General features: G+C 45.4%; 1 protein-coding gene across 1 annotated transcript in view; it reads right to left on the bottom strand.

The window, feature by feature from the left end:
- Nucleotides 1–12,377, bottom strand: part of Dnah8 (dynein axonemal heavy chain 8) — a 242,096-nt gene extending 229,719 nt beyond the window's left edge. Inside the window, 3 exon segments of the mRNA XM_050139863.1 lie at nt 1,214–1,348; nt 1,580–2,102; nt 12,171–12,377. Coding sequence (XP_049995820.1) covers nt 1,214–1,348; nt 1,580–2,071 — 627 coding nt within the window. The 5' untranslated portion in view covers nt 2,072–2,102; nt 12,171–12,377.
- Between the last annotated feature and the right edge of the window lie 2,719 nt (nt 12,378–15,096).

Below are 15,096 nucleotides of genomic sequence, written 5' to 3'. Positions count from 1 at the left end.
AAGGACGTGCCATTGAGCCAGGCTGCTTGGTAGGGTAGGTTGGTTGTGTGGTAGTGGTGGTCATCTTGTTTTTGTTTTTTTAACATGGGTTCTGGGGGTCAACCTGAGGTCCTCTTACACGTTAATATCACGCTAGCGTGATAGCAGAGAGAGAGCAGGAAGTACCTGCTCTGGCTTGATGCTCCCTTCAACATCCGTGTTCCTATTTCCTGGGTCCTAAGCAAAGTGTGACTTCATCCGTGGAGGCCTTGAAGGTAGTACTACCCATACAACCCCAAACGGTGAGATATATTCCGGGAAAGCCAGTGGAAGGTGAGGCGCCTTGAATGAGACCTGGCTACAGCCTGAGGACTTGGAACATTTGGTCCCCAGGTGATGGTGCTCTCTGGGGAGGTTATGGAACCTTTCGGAGGTGCAGCCTTGCTGAAGGAAGTACGTCAGTGGGGAGCAGGTCAGGGGCTTTATAGCTTGACCCTACTTCCTGTTCTGTTTGCTTCCAGTATATGGAGAAAAACATGACCAGCCAGCTTCCTGTTCCTGTCACCTCCCTGCTTGCCACCATTATGGACTCTGTCCCTCTTGGAGCAGCAAAACCAAAACAAATCTTTTCTTCTCTAAGTTGCTTTTGGTCTTGGCATTTTAACATGGCAACAGAAAAGTAGTAACACAGAGGGTTTGCACGCACAAGCTTCCTCCTCCACTCCCGCGCTAGCATGATAGCCAATGGGAAAGTCTTCTGGCAACAGGGCCCGCAAGCCCAAAAATCCAGCCGGTGATCATGAAGGCAGGCTCTCCGACCCTGCTGTCCCGTCCCACTCACTCACATCACCCCTTTGTCCCTGAATGCCACACGCAGGCCCCAAGAGCTGTGGCTGCACCTCCTGCAGAGACGCGAGGATTCCAGTACAGAGGGAGCCAAAATGGCCTAGCAATTTTCAGGCGGGAAAACAAGGTGGCTCGCCCATCTGGTTTCCTCCGTAAACAAGTTCAGGAACCGTGGCTGGGACATGAGACCAACAGAGCAATCCTGTTTCTGAAAATCACACCCTGTTTCCATCCAGTTGTTCATGATGGCGCCTCTTGTTTAATGCACACATCCCCTGCACGGAGAGTGATGGGGGAACACACCCAAGCTCCTGCACACCCCCACACAAGTACACAGCCCCAAATAAAGGGGAAAACAAAAACAAATGATGGCAAGACTTCAGCTTACCGATGGGCAATCCAAAATTAGTTCTTCCACGGTTACCATGTCCAGCCCAAGCCTCTCTGCTAGAATTTCAAATATGTATTTGTATGAGGGATCAATTCTCATTTTCCGGGTTTCCCTTGCTTCTCTGAATCTTGCCTAAAAGAAGTGAAAACATGTATAAAAATGTTAAGTATGAAGAAAATGTAGCGCTCAGTAGGCAAAGCCAGGTGGATGTCTATGAGTTCGAGGCTAGCCTGTTCTACAAACAGCCAGGGCTGTTACACAGAGAAACCCTGTCTTGAAAAACCAAAGAAAGAAAGAAAAATGTATTTTCAAACCATGGAAAATCTCAGAGCTTTCCCACCACAAGCCCTATCAGCAGCAAACCTGTCTCTCTTTGAGGGTCTCCTGGAGGTTTGGAATGCCACTCATACTTCGGCGGTACTTGGAGGAGCGCCGGGAAGACTGAGAAAGAGAAAGCCCATCCGACAGCACTGACTGCACAGGCCTCGGGGCGAGCCTCGGTCGGACCCTGCTCTGGCTGGACCCTGCATCGTCGGTCGTTAGCTCCTCGTCTGAAGGAATCAGACTCCTGTAGTCAGTCACTGAAGGACCTGCGTCCTGTACAGAGATGGGCGTGGCGTCTGTGTCCGGGGTGGGCGGGGCCTCTCCTTCAGGAGCCGGCTGCGAGTCCTCTTCCAGAGGGGGTGGGGCCACACCCTCCTCGGAGGGCGGGGCCTGCTCCTCGGGAGGAGGCGGGGCAGTGTCGTCCTCAGAGGGAGGAGGCGGAGCTTCCGTCGGAGGAGTTGGAGGAGGAGGAGAAGGAGGAGGAGCCTCTTCGCTCTCAGGAGGTGGTGCTTCGCCACCTTCAGCCTCCATCTTTCAATGTGGAGATCTTCAACGTTAAAACCTAGAATTACAAAGTATTTTCACTGAGATTTGTGCAGATAACTTGACCATTAGGTGTTTTGATTTCTCCCAGTGATGGCTAATCTTGGTTGTCAATTTGATACCCTTTGGGTGGGAAGATGGAACCTCAACTGAGGAATTGCCCACATCAGATCGGCCTGTAGGCCTGTCTGTAGAACATTTTCCTGGTTGTTAATTGATAGTGGAGGGCCCCTGCCCACCGTAGGTGCTACCATCCCTAGGCTGGCGGGCCTGGGCTGGAAGCCTGGGTCGATAGTTCACCAGAAGGTTGGGAGCAAGCAGGAGAGCAAGTCGGTAAGCAGCTTTGGCTTAGGGTCCTCACCAGGCTTTTGCTTGAATTCCTACCCTGACTTCCCTCAGTGGTGAACTGTGACCTGAAAACATAAAATAAACCCTTTCTTCTCCAAGTTCCTTTTGATCATGGTGCTTATCAAACAGAGAGTAAACTTAGACACCTCCCTTAAAGCTTGACAGATAACAACAACAACAACAACAAAATCATCCACTTCTTTACCACGAACAAGCTAAGGTTACAGGCCTAGGGAGGGGATTGTTTTTAGTGACAGCTAAGGTCACTGTTTTTTCAAGGTTAAGTGCTCACTTGATTTTGCTATGGTGTTAGGAAGCTGACATCTTTGGGATAGTATAAAAGAATGCCGTTATGAATTCTGTTGCTTTGTATAATGATTTTTAAAATAACCAAGTAAAATAAATAAATTATAAGCCAGGGATGGTGGCACAAGACTGTAATCCCACCACCTGGGAGGTAGAGGCAGGTGGGTTAAGAGTTCAGGATTACCCTTAGCTACATAGTGAGTATGACACCAGCCTGAACTATATGAGACCCCATCATAAATATAAATATATCAGTAGGGACTGGGGGTGTGGCTCAGTGGTTACAGAGCTTTCTTTGAATAACAGAAAAGCTTGAGTTTGGGTCCCCAGGACGTTACTGTCAGGGGACTGAATCTCTGGCTCAACTGAATCTCTGGCTCAGCGGTTGTCTGTGCATACAGCTCCTGCCCAGGACCTAAGTTCAGCTCCCACCATTCACACAGAGTGGTTTACAACCGCCTGTCATTCAGGGAATTCAGTGCTCTCTCCGGGCCTCCTTCAGCTCCCGCACTCACAAGCTCGTCCACACAGACACATAATTAAACACAAAAATAATTTAAAATAAAATAACCAGGGGCTGGAGAGATGATTGGCGTTTAAAAGCACTGGCTGCTCTCCCATAGGATAAGGGTTCAATGCCTAGCACCCTTATGTGGTGACACACACTGCCTGCAGTTCAAGTCTCAGGGGATCTGAGAGACTTCTAACCTCCTCAGCACCAGACATGTGCACAGTGCACAGACATACATGCAGGCAAAACATTCACACGCAGAAATAAAACACAATCTTACACCAAACAAAAGTTGCTATGACTGTTAAGGCATTTGGTCTAGTATGATGGCGCACATCTATAATCCCAGCATTCAACAGGCTGAGGCAGTAAGATGGTAAATTCAAAGCCAGACTGGGCTTCATAGACTCTATTTCAGGAGTCCCAAAAGAAAAGCAAGACAGCACAAGCAAGAACCCGGGCACCAGGAATGGTGACCGACACTTTAGTCCTGGCACTCGGGCCACAGAGGCAGGCGGATGTATCTCTCTGAGTTCCAGGCCAGCCTGATCTATATAACAAGTTTTAGGACAGTCAGGGCTCTAGAGAGAGAGACCCTGTTCACAAACCGAACAAATGAAAAAGAGCTCTCAGGCTGTGGATGTAGCCGTAGGCCATTTCCCTCGCAGGCATGAGACCCTCGGATCAACCCCCAATCCCACAAGAGAAGAAGAGGGGAGAAGAGGAAGATTGTCGTTCTCCAGGCCAGGCACAGTGACACACACTCCTAATCCCAGCACTCACAAGGCTGAGGCAAAGGGGTTGCTACAAGTTGGAGACCAGCTTGCTCCACATAGTGTATCTCAGGGCTAGATAGCGAAATTTTGTCAGAGAGAGAGCAAAAGAGGAAAGAGGAGAAAGAGAAAGATAAGAGAGAAAGGACTATTATTCTCAAATTAGCTGGTTTCTTTTAATTAGCCACTATTATTTACACTCAAACTGAATCATCATACTACATTAAGAAATCAGTATGCAATAAATCTCAATGAATTTTCCATCTCAAAATGGATCCTGGTTTTTTAAGTAGAAGCACACAATAAAGTCTCAGAATACATTATTACCCAACACAGTTTATTCCCTGGCAATTTTAGATAATTGAATTGAGATCTGTGTGCTTTCAGAGCTGGGCAAAGGGAGACTTGCAAGCACGCTGGTCTCAGCCTCCTGTTTTAGCGACAATGAACGTTCAGAGCTGTCTTGGGTCTTCCTAATTACTTAGAGAGACCGTAGTGATCTTTCTTTTTGAATTAATTAATTTTACTCTGGATTTTTTTTTCTGGCCTTTTCAAGACAGGGTTTCTCTGTGCAGCCCTGGCTGTCCTGGAACAAGCTCTGTAGACCAGGCTGGCCTCGAACTCAGAGATCTGACTGCCTCTGCCTGAGTGTTGGGATTAAAGATGTGAGCCACCACCATCCAACTTTATTTTGTTATTTTTATGTATGTGAGTGTTTTGCCCTGATTACATGCTTGTTCATCACCGTGTGAGTCCCTGGTGCCTGCATATATCAGATGAGGGCTTCAGAACCCCAGGACTGGAGTTGCAGGTGGCTGTGAGCAGTCACATGAGTTCTGGGAATCAAATCCCAGTCCTCTTCAAGAGGAGTCCATGTGCTTAACCACTACGTCTACTCTCCAGCCCATGTAGGGATCTTTCTAAACTTAGATCAATCATTCTACTTTCCTACTTAAAATTCTTTTCTGGGAGTGTGGGAGAGATGGGTCCATGGCTACAGGGACTTATTGGGCTTAGAGAACCGAAGTTTAGCTCTCAAATACCCACAGGGCAGCTCACAGTCACTTACAACTCTAGTCCCAGGGGATCCAAAACTGCCTTCTAGAGTCCACTAGCACCTCCTATAGACTCTCTCACACACACACATAAATAAACACACATACTAAACAGATAAGTATTTTTAAACTGTCTCGAAACTTTTAGTAAGTTGTATAACTGAAAAGGAAAAAGCAATCTCAGCAAATAGAAATTAATTTACTATCCATATGCATTATATATTTGTGTTTATATATATACATATATGAACAAAAACAAGGAAGAAGAAAAATACCTTGGAAAAAACTACAATTTTCCTTAGTAAAGGATTTGTTACATAATTATGCTCTCTTTCTCCACTCAGTAAAATTTTAATACTGACATCAATGACAAGGGGAATGAGACAAAGATACATAAAGGTATGGAAAGGTCTTTAGACACATTGCTGTGGGCCGAAGAAATGGCTTAGAGGTCAAGAACACTCCCGATTGTACAGAGGACCCAAGTACAATTCTGAGGACCTGTATCAGGTGGCTCACAACTGCCTGCAGCTCCAGTTCCAAATCCAAAGAAGCCCTGATGCCTCTGGGCTCCATGGGCACCTATACTCAGGTGCACATAGCCACCCGGACACAGCTATGAGTACAGTAAACCTTAAAAACAAAAGATACATTGCTACATTTTTTTTAATTTTATTTATTTATTTATTTATTTATTTATTTATTTTGGTTTTTTGAGACAGGGTTTCTCTGTGGCTTTGGAGCCTGTCCTGGAACTAGCTCTTGTAGACCATGCTGGTCTCGAACTCACATAGATCCGCTTGCCTCTGCCTTCCTAGTGATGGGACTAAAGGCATGTGCCACACCGCCTGGCTCATTGCTACATTTTTTAAAAGAACCTGGTGAACATCTGTAATCCCAGTAATTGGAAAACAGAGGCAGGAAGGCTGTGGATTGAAACTTGGACCACACGGGGAAATCCTGTCCCAAGCAAACAAATAAGTAAATATAAACAAATAAACAAACATGAAAACCAAGCTATAGCACATTGCACAATGATACAACTGTACAAAAACCTTAAAAGTATTCATATGTGGGTGCAGCATTTTACCGATTCTAAGAGGAATGCTTTAAGAAGAGTTAATTAACCTAGGCATGTTATTTGTAACTAAATCTCAGCCATTCAGTTTTACCAAGAAAGACTCAAGAGCCAGATGCTGCGGTGAAAGCCAGCTAGCTCAGAGAGACAGAGAAAGCACCAAGCTGACCTTCCCTCTCTGTTCACATCCCTGAAAAAAAGCTCCCTCTCTCTTCAACCATCTAAAAAACAAACAAACAAACAAACAAACAAACAAACAAAAACCCCTCAAACCGAATGTCCCTCCCTTCTACTTCCTGTGCATCTCTCTATCCATCACCCTGACTCCCTCTTGGTCTCTATTTCTTTTTTTCTTGTTCCCTTCTGGTCAACTAGTTGCTTGCTCTGCCTCTTGACCTGTGGCTGACTTTATTTAATCCTGTTTACAATAAACAGAAAACTCTTGGATTAAAGGTGTGTGCTAGGGTTGAGCCACAGCACAACTAGAAACAGGTTTTTCCAGTAAATAACACAATCTCAGGCTTCACAGTGTGATCACATATCCTGAAACACAGATATTAAGTAGCTCAAACTTGTAATCTCAGCATTCAGGGGGCTAAAAGATGAGTATTGTCACAAGTATGAGGCCAGCCTGGCCTGCATAGTGAATGTATGAATGAGACCCTGTCTTATAAACAAGTAAGTAAATAAATAAATAAAATAAGAAATGCATTATTAAGCAATAGGAAGTAGCAAGGCTCCACAATTTGGAGGCGCTAGCTGCACAGTCGTGTGTTGCATGCATAGTTAGCTACATCCCACTGCCTCTTCTGGTTCCCATTCCTATAGCCCCAACTCTGAATGCACTACTTCTTTCCTGATTTTTGTGAGTTCTCTGCGTGTCGGGTTGCTGCAGCTACTGTACAAAGTGAAGAAACAACTGCCCAAAGGTTTGGCTGAGAGGGAAGGTTTTATTGTAGATATGAGGGAGAGCACAGCCAGAGGCTGGAGCAAGGAAAGAAAGTGTAGCAGACTGAACATGGCCAGGAGGAGGAGAGAGCCAAAGAGGAAGACAAAAGAGAGGAGGACCTAGACAGAGGGGGCCCAGCGGGTGCTACGAGGGTGCATAGCTAAAATGGCAGGGTTATATAGGGATGAGAAACTAAGGGAAGGGAAGCCCAAGAGCTGGAGAAATTTAGGGTAGGGGTGTGGTGAGAAGAGTCGGAATGTCAGCATGAACTCTGTAAAGGTATTTGTGATGCTGGGAGAGTCTGGAAGCCGGCCTGCACTTTGGTGTGCTAATAGGTACCAGTTAGCCATTTGTCCCAGTTTCTTTTGGACCTAACCACTACATCTAAAATCAAGGAATCCCTCTGAAGCAAAATGCACAAATCGGCAAGACAGACTGTTAGATACAGCCAAGGTTGGTGAATGTCAATAGAAAGTGATTGGAGAGATGGCTCAGCAGTTATGCGCGCTGGATCCTCCTCCAGATGACCTGGATCGATTCCCAGCACCCACATGGTGGGTTGCTACCACCTGTAACTCCAGTTTGAGAGGATCTGAAGCCCTCCTCTGGCCTCTGTGTGTACCCTGCATGCATATAGTGCACAGATACACATATAGACAAAACACCAACACTCAGCAAATAAATTCACTAAAAGAAAAAGCAGAGAAAGGAAGGAAGAAGGAAGAAAGAAAGAAGGGAGGGAGGGAGGGAGGGAGGGAGGGAGGGAGGGAGGGAGGGACAAAAGACTGAGAGAGACTGTCAAGCAGAGAAAGTTCCGGGTAAAAATATTTTCCAGTGAAGATGAGATGTGGTGGATCTGTAGGGCCGGAGAGAGGGGTGTGTTTTATGCAGAAGGTGAATTTTGCGAGGGACACATGCAGGGAAGCCAGAAAAGCCACAGTTAGCTCAGCAGCCTTCATGAATTCTGTGATGAAAAGTTAGGACTGTGGGAGAAAGTTCAGGAATAGAACACAAGCCCGGAAGGGGAGATGGCTGTATGTGTGTGCCCGGAACAGGTGCACATATGTGCATATGCCTGAGGATGCGGGAAGAGGGTGCTGAGCCATCTCCACACTCCTACACACCAGAGCTGGAGTTATAGCCTCCTGATGTGGGTGCTGGGAACAGAACTCAAGTCCTCAGCAAAAGCAGCAAGTACTCTTAGTTACTGAGGCATCTCTCCGGCCTCTGGTTTTTGTTCTCTGAGTCCCTTCCTTCCTCTGTCCCTCCCCCTCTGCCTGCCTGCCTTCCTTCCTTCCTTCCTTCCTTCCTTCCTTCCTTCCTTCCTTCCTTCCTTCCTTCCTTCCATCTTTTCTTCCTCCCTCCTTGCTTCTCTTCTTTCTCCTTCCCCGTCCCTCCTTGCTCTTTCCTTCATCTTCTCCCCGCAACCGTTTACTGCCAGGTGCTTCACTCCTAACCCCTAACTGTAATTTTTAAAGAAGGGACAGGCCAGGATGTGGAGTCAGTTGCCCATCGAGGATGGATTGACAGGGAGCAGCTACTCCACCGGAAGTGGGCAGGAATCCCACACCTCCCAGGTGGTAGCCGCCACACCGCCACTCCAAGCTTTGCGTCTACCACTCACTTGCCTTCCTGCAAACTGGTGGCTGGCAGTCTCGAACCTTAGACCGGCAAAGCGGCTCCCCAACGCGGCAGCTCTGATAGAGCTGCGCTCAGACTTCTCTGCCACCCAGGCTCAGCCGTTAAGAGTACAAGGGAGGTTAGATGAAGACCCCTCGCGCTGGCTCACGCGGGGTGCCTCGCTGTAGGGTGCTGCAAGGCAAGGGCCCGCCCATCATATAACTCACCCGTGCAGTCCGAGAAGTGACTCCACGCTTAGGGGGTTCTGAGCACAGAACGGCATTAACCTGGAGATGGTAATTGAGAGGTTGGGGACCCTGACCCTTTCTTTATACTCGTATAAAACACGGTGAGAATCCAGTGTCCTTGTGCCAGTAACTTGAGCTCCTTCCTAAGGAAACCTTTGAGGGGAGCAGCGTAGGACTATGACTCTGTAAATTGCTAGAAATGTTTTTGAATAATTTTACATTTCCTGAAATTGCTTACTGTTCCATTTGAGGAACTGAATTATTTCGCCGCGTTAGTTTGCTCTGTGACTGATTGGCGATAGGCTGGGAAGACTGAAGAAAACCGATGTGATGGAGGTGTGGAGTTTGAGACCCCTAGGACAAAGACCACAGACTTAATCCAATTTTAATTAAGGTTTTATTGTTTGTTGCTAGCAGGACAACGTCCTTAAAGCCGAATCTCAGGTGTGTCGTGTAGGAAGGGTACAAGGAAGATTTTTGTTTGTTTCTCTATGTAGCCTTCCTGCTCACCCTCTCCCCCGCTCCCCTGCCCCCCCCCCATGCCAGGATTAAAGGCCTGGACCACCACCGCACCTGGCTATGGGAAAGGATTTTTAAAGGCGAAAACCTCAAGAGGACTTCAATATCCACGCAAGCAAGAAAAACACTGGTCTGTTCGGCCAAACTAAGTGGTCGAGGCAACCCAAAAGAATCTTTGGGTGTCTTCGTAAGCAAGTTACAGAAGCTACCAAAAAAAATCCAAATAAACAAACAAAAACGGAGACACACACACACAGGGCAGTATCTTGAGCATATACGAGACCTCAAAGCCCACTTCCACAGTGACACACTTCCTCCCAGTTTGTCATTTCCTCTTCATAACCAAGCCGATGCTTATGACAGTACATTTCTGGCTGAGGGTCGGGGCTGTTCTCCGAGAACTCACCTTCCAGGCAGAAATTGGAATCTAGAGCGAACAGTCTTTAAGTACTTGAAGGTGGAGTCAGCTTGATGGGATTTCCAATCAGTTAGGGAACAAGCCTCCGGCCGAGTCTGTGAGGCACTGTCTAGGTAATCACGTTAACTGAGACAAGAGAGTCACTGTACTCTAGGAGACACCATTCTGTGGACTCAGGCCCTGCACTGAAGAACACTAGACCTGAGCTGATCACAAGCATGCGTGTCCACTGCCCACCTTCTGACACAAGGTGACCAGATGGTTCAAGCCTCTTCCGCAATCACATGACTGATGCGACTGCTGGGATTGGAAGTCAAAATAAACCCTTCCTGCCTTGGGGTGCTTTTGTCAGATATTTTTGCTTGGTGACTAAAATAGCTTTATTTTAATGTCATTTACGTCATGGTTCTTTCTGGCCCCTCCCCCTTCTTGGGGAGCATCACCTAGAGCTTTTCTAGAACTTTTCTAGAGCATCTTGGGAAGAATCATCTTAAAGGAGAGACCCAGTCCGCTGGGATTTGTAAAGGAGAAAGTCACCTTATCCGTGACTATGCCATCATCACCCATCTCATAAGTATTTATATAAAAATATTCTTCAAGTCCGCAACAGAGGACCACTGTGCAGTCATCCCCCTTTGGGACACTCTGTTTCTATCTCTTTGCGGCGCTTGCTTTGCTTTGCTAAATAAACTGCTTCCGTGCTCTCTCTTGACTGAATTCTTTCCTCTGAGATAACAAGAGCCAAGAGAACTGTTGCAATAGATACATCAATTTAAATAAGCCAGAGTGCATGGGCGGGAAGAGCTGCCAGGTAGCAAGAGAGAGGATGAGGCTTAGGGTGAGGCTGTATTTCCGCAGCAACACAAATAAGGTCCCAGCAAGCACTGCAAGATGAAAGCCTTGCTCACTTCCCAGGGGACGGAGACCAACTTGTTTATTGTTCTTTATACAAGATGCTGAACAGGTCATCTAGATTCCTAAACTGCCCACAACTGCCACCTGCTTCTGGTCCATAGTGTTCACTGAGGCCATTGGTAGCAGAGACGCTGGTGAGCCCACATGCCCATTCTGTCATTGACTGGATTCTGAGTCAGAAGCACCTCTCTCCTGTTGGAGTTTCCTTATCCTTTTTTTTTTTTTTTGCCATGGATTAAGCTTCTGAGTGAGGTTTGGCTCCTTGCCATCCTTCCATGTCATACCTATGTCTTTATATTCTGACCTAGTTATGAAGCAAATTACAACACAGAATATCCTACAGAGTTGTGAATATATTCATACACCCTAACTAGTAGTTACTCCTTTGAAAATACATTGTTAAGAAATAATACTAGGGGCTGGATAGGTGGCTCAGCTGTTAAGAGTGAGCAGGCGGGGGATGGAGTTCAGATCCCATCCTCAGATTAGGGGTTTTATCTAACTCCAGCTCTAGAGGATCTAAAGCCTCTCTGGCCTCCAGAGGCACCTGCTCATACCTACATATAGACAGACACAAATGTATAATTAATAAAAGAGAAATAATGCTAAACAGAGGCAGAGCTTTTATTTGGAAGATACGTGTTGCTATATTATGTTTGTAGGCCCCAAGATTCAAACAATAGCTTCATTAGTTTTGGCAGGAAACTTGGTTCATGGAAGACTGCCAATGAGAGCACTCCTGGGATGCCCAAGGCACAGGAAAACTGCGAGTAAACAGAACTCTCCTGAGGCGTAGGAGAGTAAACACCATGTAGCATGTGATAGTACGTCACACACGCACACACTGGATAGACTACAAAGGGACAAATGTGCTGAGTATCAACATTCACCTCTCTCTCTCTCTCTCTCTCTCTCTCTCTCTCTCTCTCTCTCTCTCTGCTTCCCAACTAAATCCATGATGTGACCAACTGCCTCAAACTTCCTCCACTATGACACATGTATATGATGAGACATTGAATGCCCCAGACCTTAGAATTCAATGTTTTAGAACATACAAAGGGGTGTATACAGAAAACTTGTAGCCCAATAGTACATGGAAATGACCTGACCAACGTTTGCCTTATCTCAAAAACGAGGGGTGAGGGGAGCTCTTTGGAAGTTAATGGAATTCATAGCTTTTTAAATAAGGACCATTTCTGAACTGCTCCTCCCCCATAATCCCTATATGTCCTCTGCTTGTACATGTAGTACTTACATTTTCAGTTTTTTAAAGGTGTCATACAACATTAACCTACATGGAGAGAAATAATGACTAATACAATAACTATTCATCTGCCTAATGTGTACCTTAAACTGAAGCACAGTCGACTCTTAACTTCCCTGGAGATGTCCCACTCTTGTCTTTCTTGTCCTCCTCTTAGAGCGAAGGGAGCAGGCAAAAGCACCTTGTCCTAAGTGCTGCCATTTTAACTTCAGACTCCATTTTAACAGTAGGACAAAACAAAAGTTCAGGTTCTCAAGCCTTAGGGGAACTGGGAACCTTCCAATGGCTGACCACCCTCCTCCTTCAACAGCAGAAATGATCTGTTATTGCCCCTTAGTTCTCTAGAACGTTATGGCTGTTTCTAACAACAGAAAGAACAAATGAATCTGATTGGTTGGCTGAAAGGCTTCCATTCTATGCTGGTTGGCAATGAGGGAACACTTAAGGAAAGCTTCTACTGCCTGGATCCTGATGGGGGGTAAATGTCACTGTAACCTGACAGCTGTGTTTATGGTTTTGCGCTTATAAACCCCACTTCTGTCCCTGCTCTGGGCTGCCAGGAAAATCAAGGCTCCTGAGCCCTTGTTGTGCATCCCTGATTGATTGGTAACCCTGCTTACGTGTTGATTTAATAAAGACTTTGAACCCTTCCTCGTGGTGCACAACCGACACGGGCATAACATCTTAACTCTCTTTGTAGAGCAGGCAGGCCTCGAACTCACAGAGATCCTCCTGCTTCTGCCTCCCTAATGCTGGCATTAAAGGTGTGTGCCACCACCACTCTTCAAGATCCTGTCCTTGATTTGAACTTGCTTATTCCCAGGAACTTCCAGAATCCATAACTAGATTGTGTTTGGCTATAAATAATACAGTCTTGTTTTGCATATTTTAAACCTTTTAAAAATTATATTGTATTATATGTGTTTTTCTATCAATTACACTAATGTTGTAGACTATTATTTTAAGGTATGCTATATTTGTTTATGCAGTGGAACATTAGTTTTAATGATGCAAAAATGTGTTGCATTCTTTCCTGTTACTTTTGTTAACTCTGTGAAGCTGTCTTACTTTGCCTGTCTAAAATACCTGGTTGGTCTAATAAAAAGCTGAATGGCCAGTAGCTAGGCAGGAGAAAGGATAGGTGGGACTATCTATCATAGTCATAGAGGCAGAGAGAATAAAAAGGAGGAGAAATCTGGGAAGACATACGGAGGAGCAAGAAAAGAAGGGTCTCACACACAGACAACGAAATAAGAAGGAAAGAAAAGATATACAGAAATAGAGAAAGGTAAAAGCCCAGAGGCAAAAGGTATATGGGATAATTTTAAGTTAAAGAAAGCTGGCTAGAAATAAGCCAAGCTAAGGCTGGACATTTATAAGTAATAATAAACCTCTGTGTGATTTATTTGGGAACTGGGTGGCAGGTCCCCCAAAGTGCAAAGACCCAAAAGAGTAAAACAATCAACAACACACTAATATTACTTCTTGTGTGTGTGTGTGTGTGTGTGTGTGTGTGTGTGTGGTGTTTCGTATGTGTGTGGTATGCTGGTGTGTTTCATGTGTTTGTTAGTGTGGGTGTCAGCACCTTTGCCTGCAGATGGAAAGGCAGTGATGGATGTCCGGTGTCTTTCCTTGGTCCTCTCCACCTTTTATGTTTTTTTTTTTTGAAAAGGTGTATCTCACTAAACCTGAAACTCATAGATTTGCCTAGGCTGGCCAACCAACAAGCTCAGGAATCTGCCTGTCTCTCTGAGGTGATTAGCACATGTCACGGAACCCAGTTTTTTACATAGATTTTAGGGATCCAAACGCAGGTCCTCAGGCCAACTGAGACTGCCTCGGCTCATTTATTTCATTTGTGAGGTTTATCCACTTTGGAATATGTCTTTCTGGTTGATTTTGTTTTACTTATATATCATATTCTATGAAAATGATAACCTATCTAGTTTCTGTTATTGAACAAGTAATTCTTGCCATTTTCCCTCATCCCAACCTTGTTTCTTCTACTTGTCATATGGAGTATAATAATCTTTGTCTAGGATCGATATTTACTAGCGCATCCTGGGGTGTGTGACCTTCAGCTTCACTAAATGCTGACGTATCGTTTCTACCAGCCAATGCCTATTAACTCCAGTGTTCCACCTTCCACAGCCGAACAGCATTGATGGCCTTTTAACTTTAAAAAGTTAGCCTGAGGGTATGGAAAGGTATGGAGGCGATTCCCACACACTGTGTTCCCTACTTCTTTGTGCTACTTTTTATTGTTTTGTATTTTCTCTCTGGTTTGTAAGAATTTTGACATATTCTGCATACAGGACCTATGCTGGCCTTAGGTGTGTATGGCCCATACCTTCTTCACCAAACATCAGGTTGTCTTCGTCCCTTTCCATAGTGTTTCTTTCTTTACATTTTGTAAGATTAGAGATATCAGTTCCTGTCACATTTCTCTCCATAGTATTGTTCATGTGGCAGAGGAGAGAGAGAGAGGTTAATACAAGACTCACCAAGAATTAAAGTTGCCTTTAAAAAAAAACAAAAAACAAAAAAACATTTTTAAGGGTCTCCTGAAGCCCAGGTTGACCTTGAACTCACCCTGCAGGCCACACTGGCCTAGAACTCCTGTCCTTCCTACCTTTACCTCCCAGTTACTGGGGTTGTTTCTGTGAATCAGCACACCTGACCAATCACACAGTTTAAAAGGTAATTTGAGCTGTGACATCCCATTTCTTCTGTATATACCCATACCTTGTGTGTAGAAGTGAGTCATTAAAATCTCATCCAAATTCAGGTGCTTTGTCTGTCTGTACTGCATAGTCAAACCATGACTTACATCTCCTTCAATTCGCAACAAAATTTTTATTGTTGTTGTTGTTGTTGTTTGAGACAGGGTTTCTCTGTAGCTTTGGAGCCTGTCCTGGAACTAGCTCTTGTAGACTGGGCTGGCCTCGAACTCACACAGATCCGCCTGCCTCTTCCTCCCTAGTGCTGGGATTCAAAGCGTGCACCTCC

Source organism: Alexandromys fortis, unplaced genomic scaffold, assembly GCF_014885135.2.
Source record: "Alexandromys fortis isolate MF-2015 unplaced genomic scaffold, M_Fortis_MF-2015_v1.1 scaffold_9, whole genome shotgun sequence".
NCBI classification, from domain to species: domain Eukaryota; kingdom Metazoa; phylum Chordata; class Mammalia; order Rodentia; family Cricetidae; genus Alexandromys; species Alexandromys fortis.
Note: the sequence above shows the minus strand (reverse complement) of the source record. Positions and strands in the feature narration are given on the sequence as shown.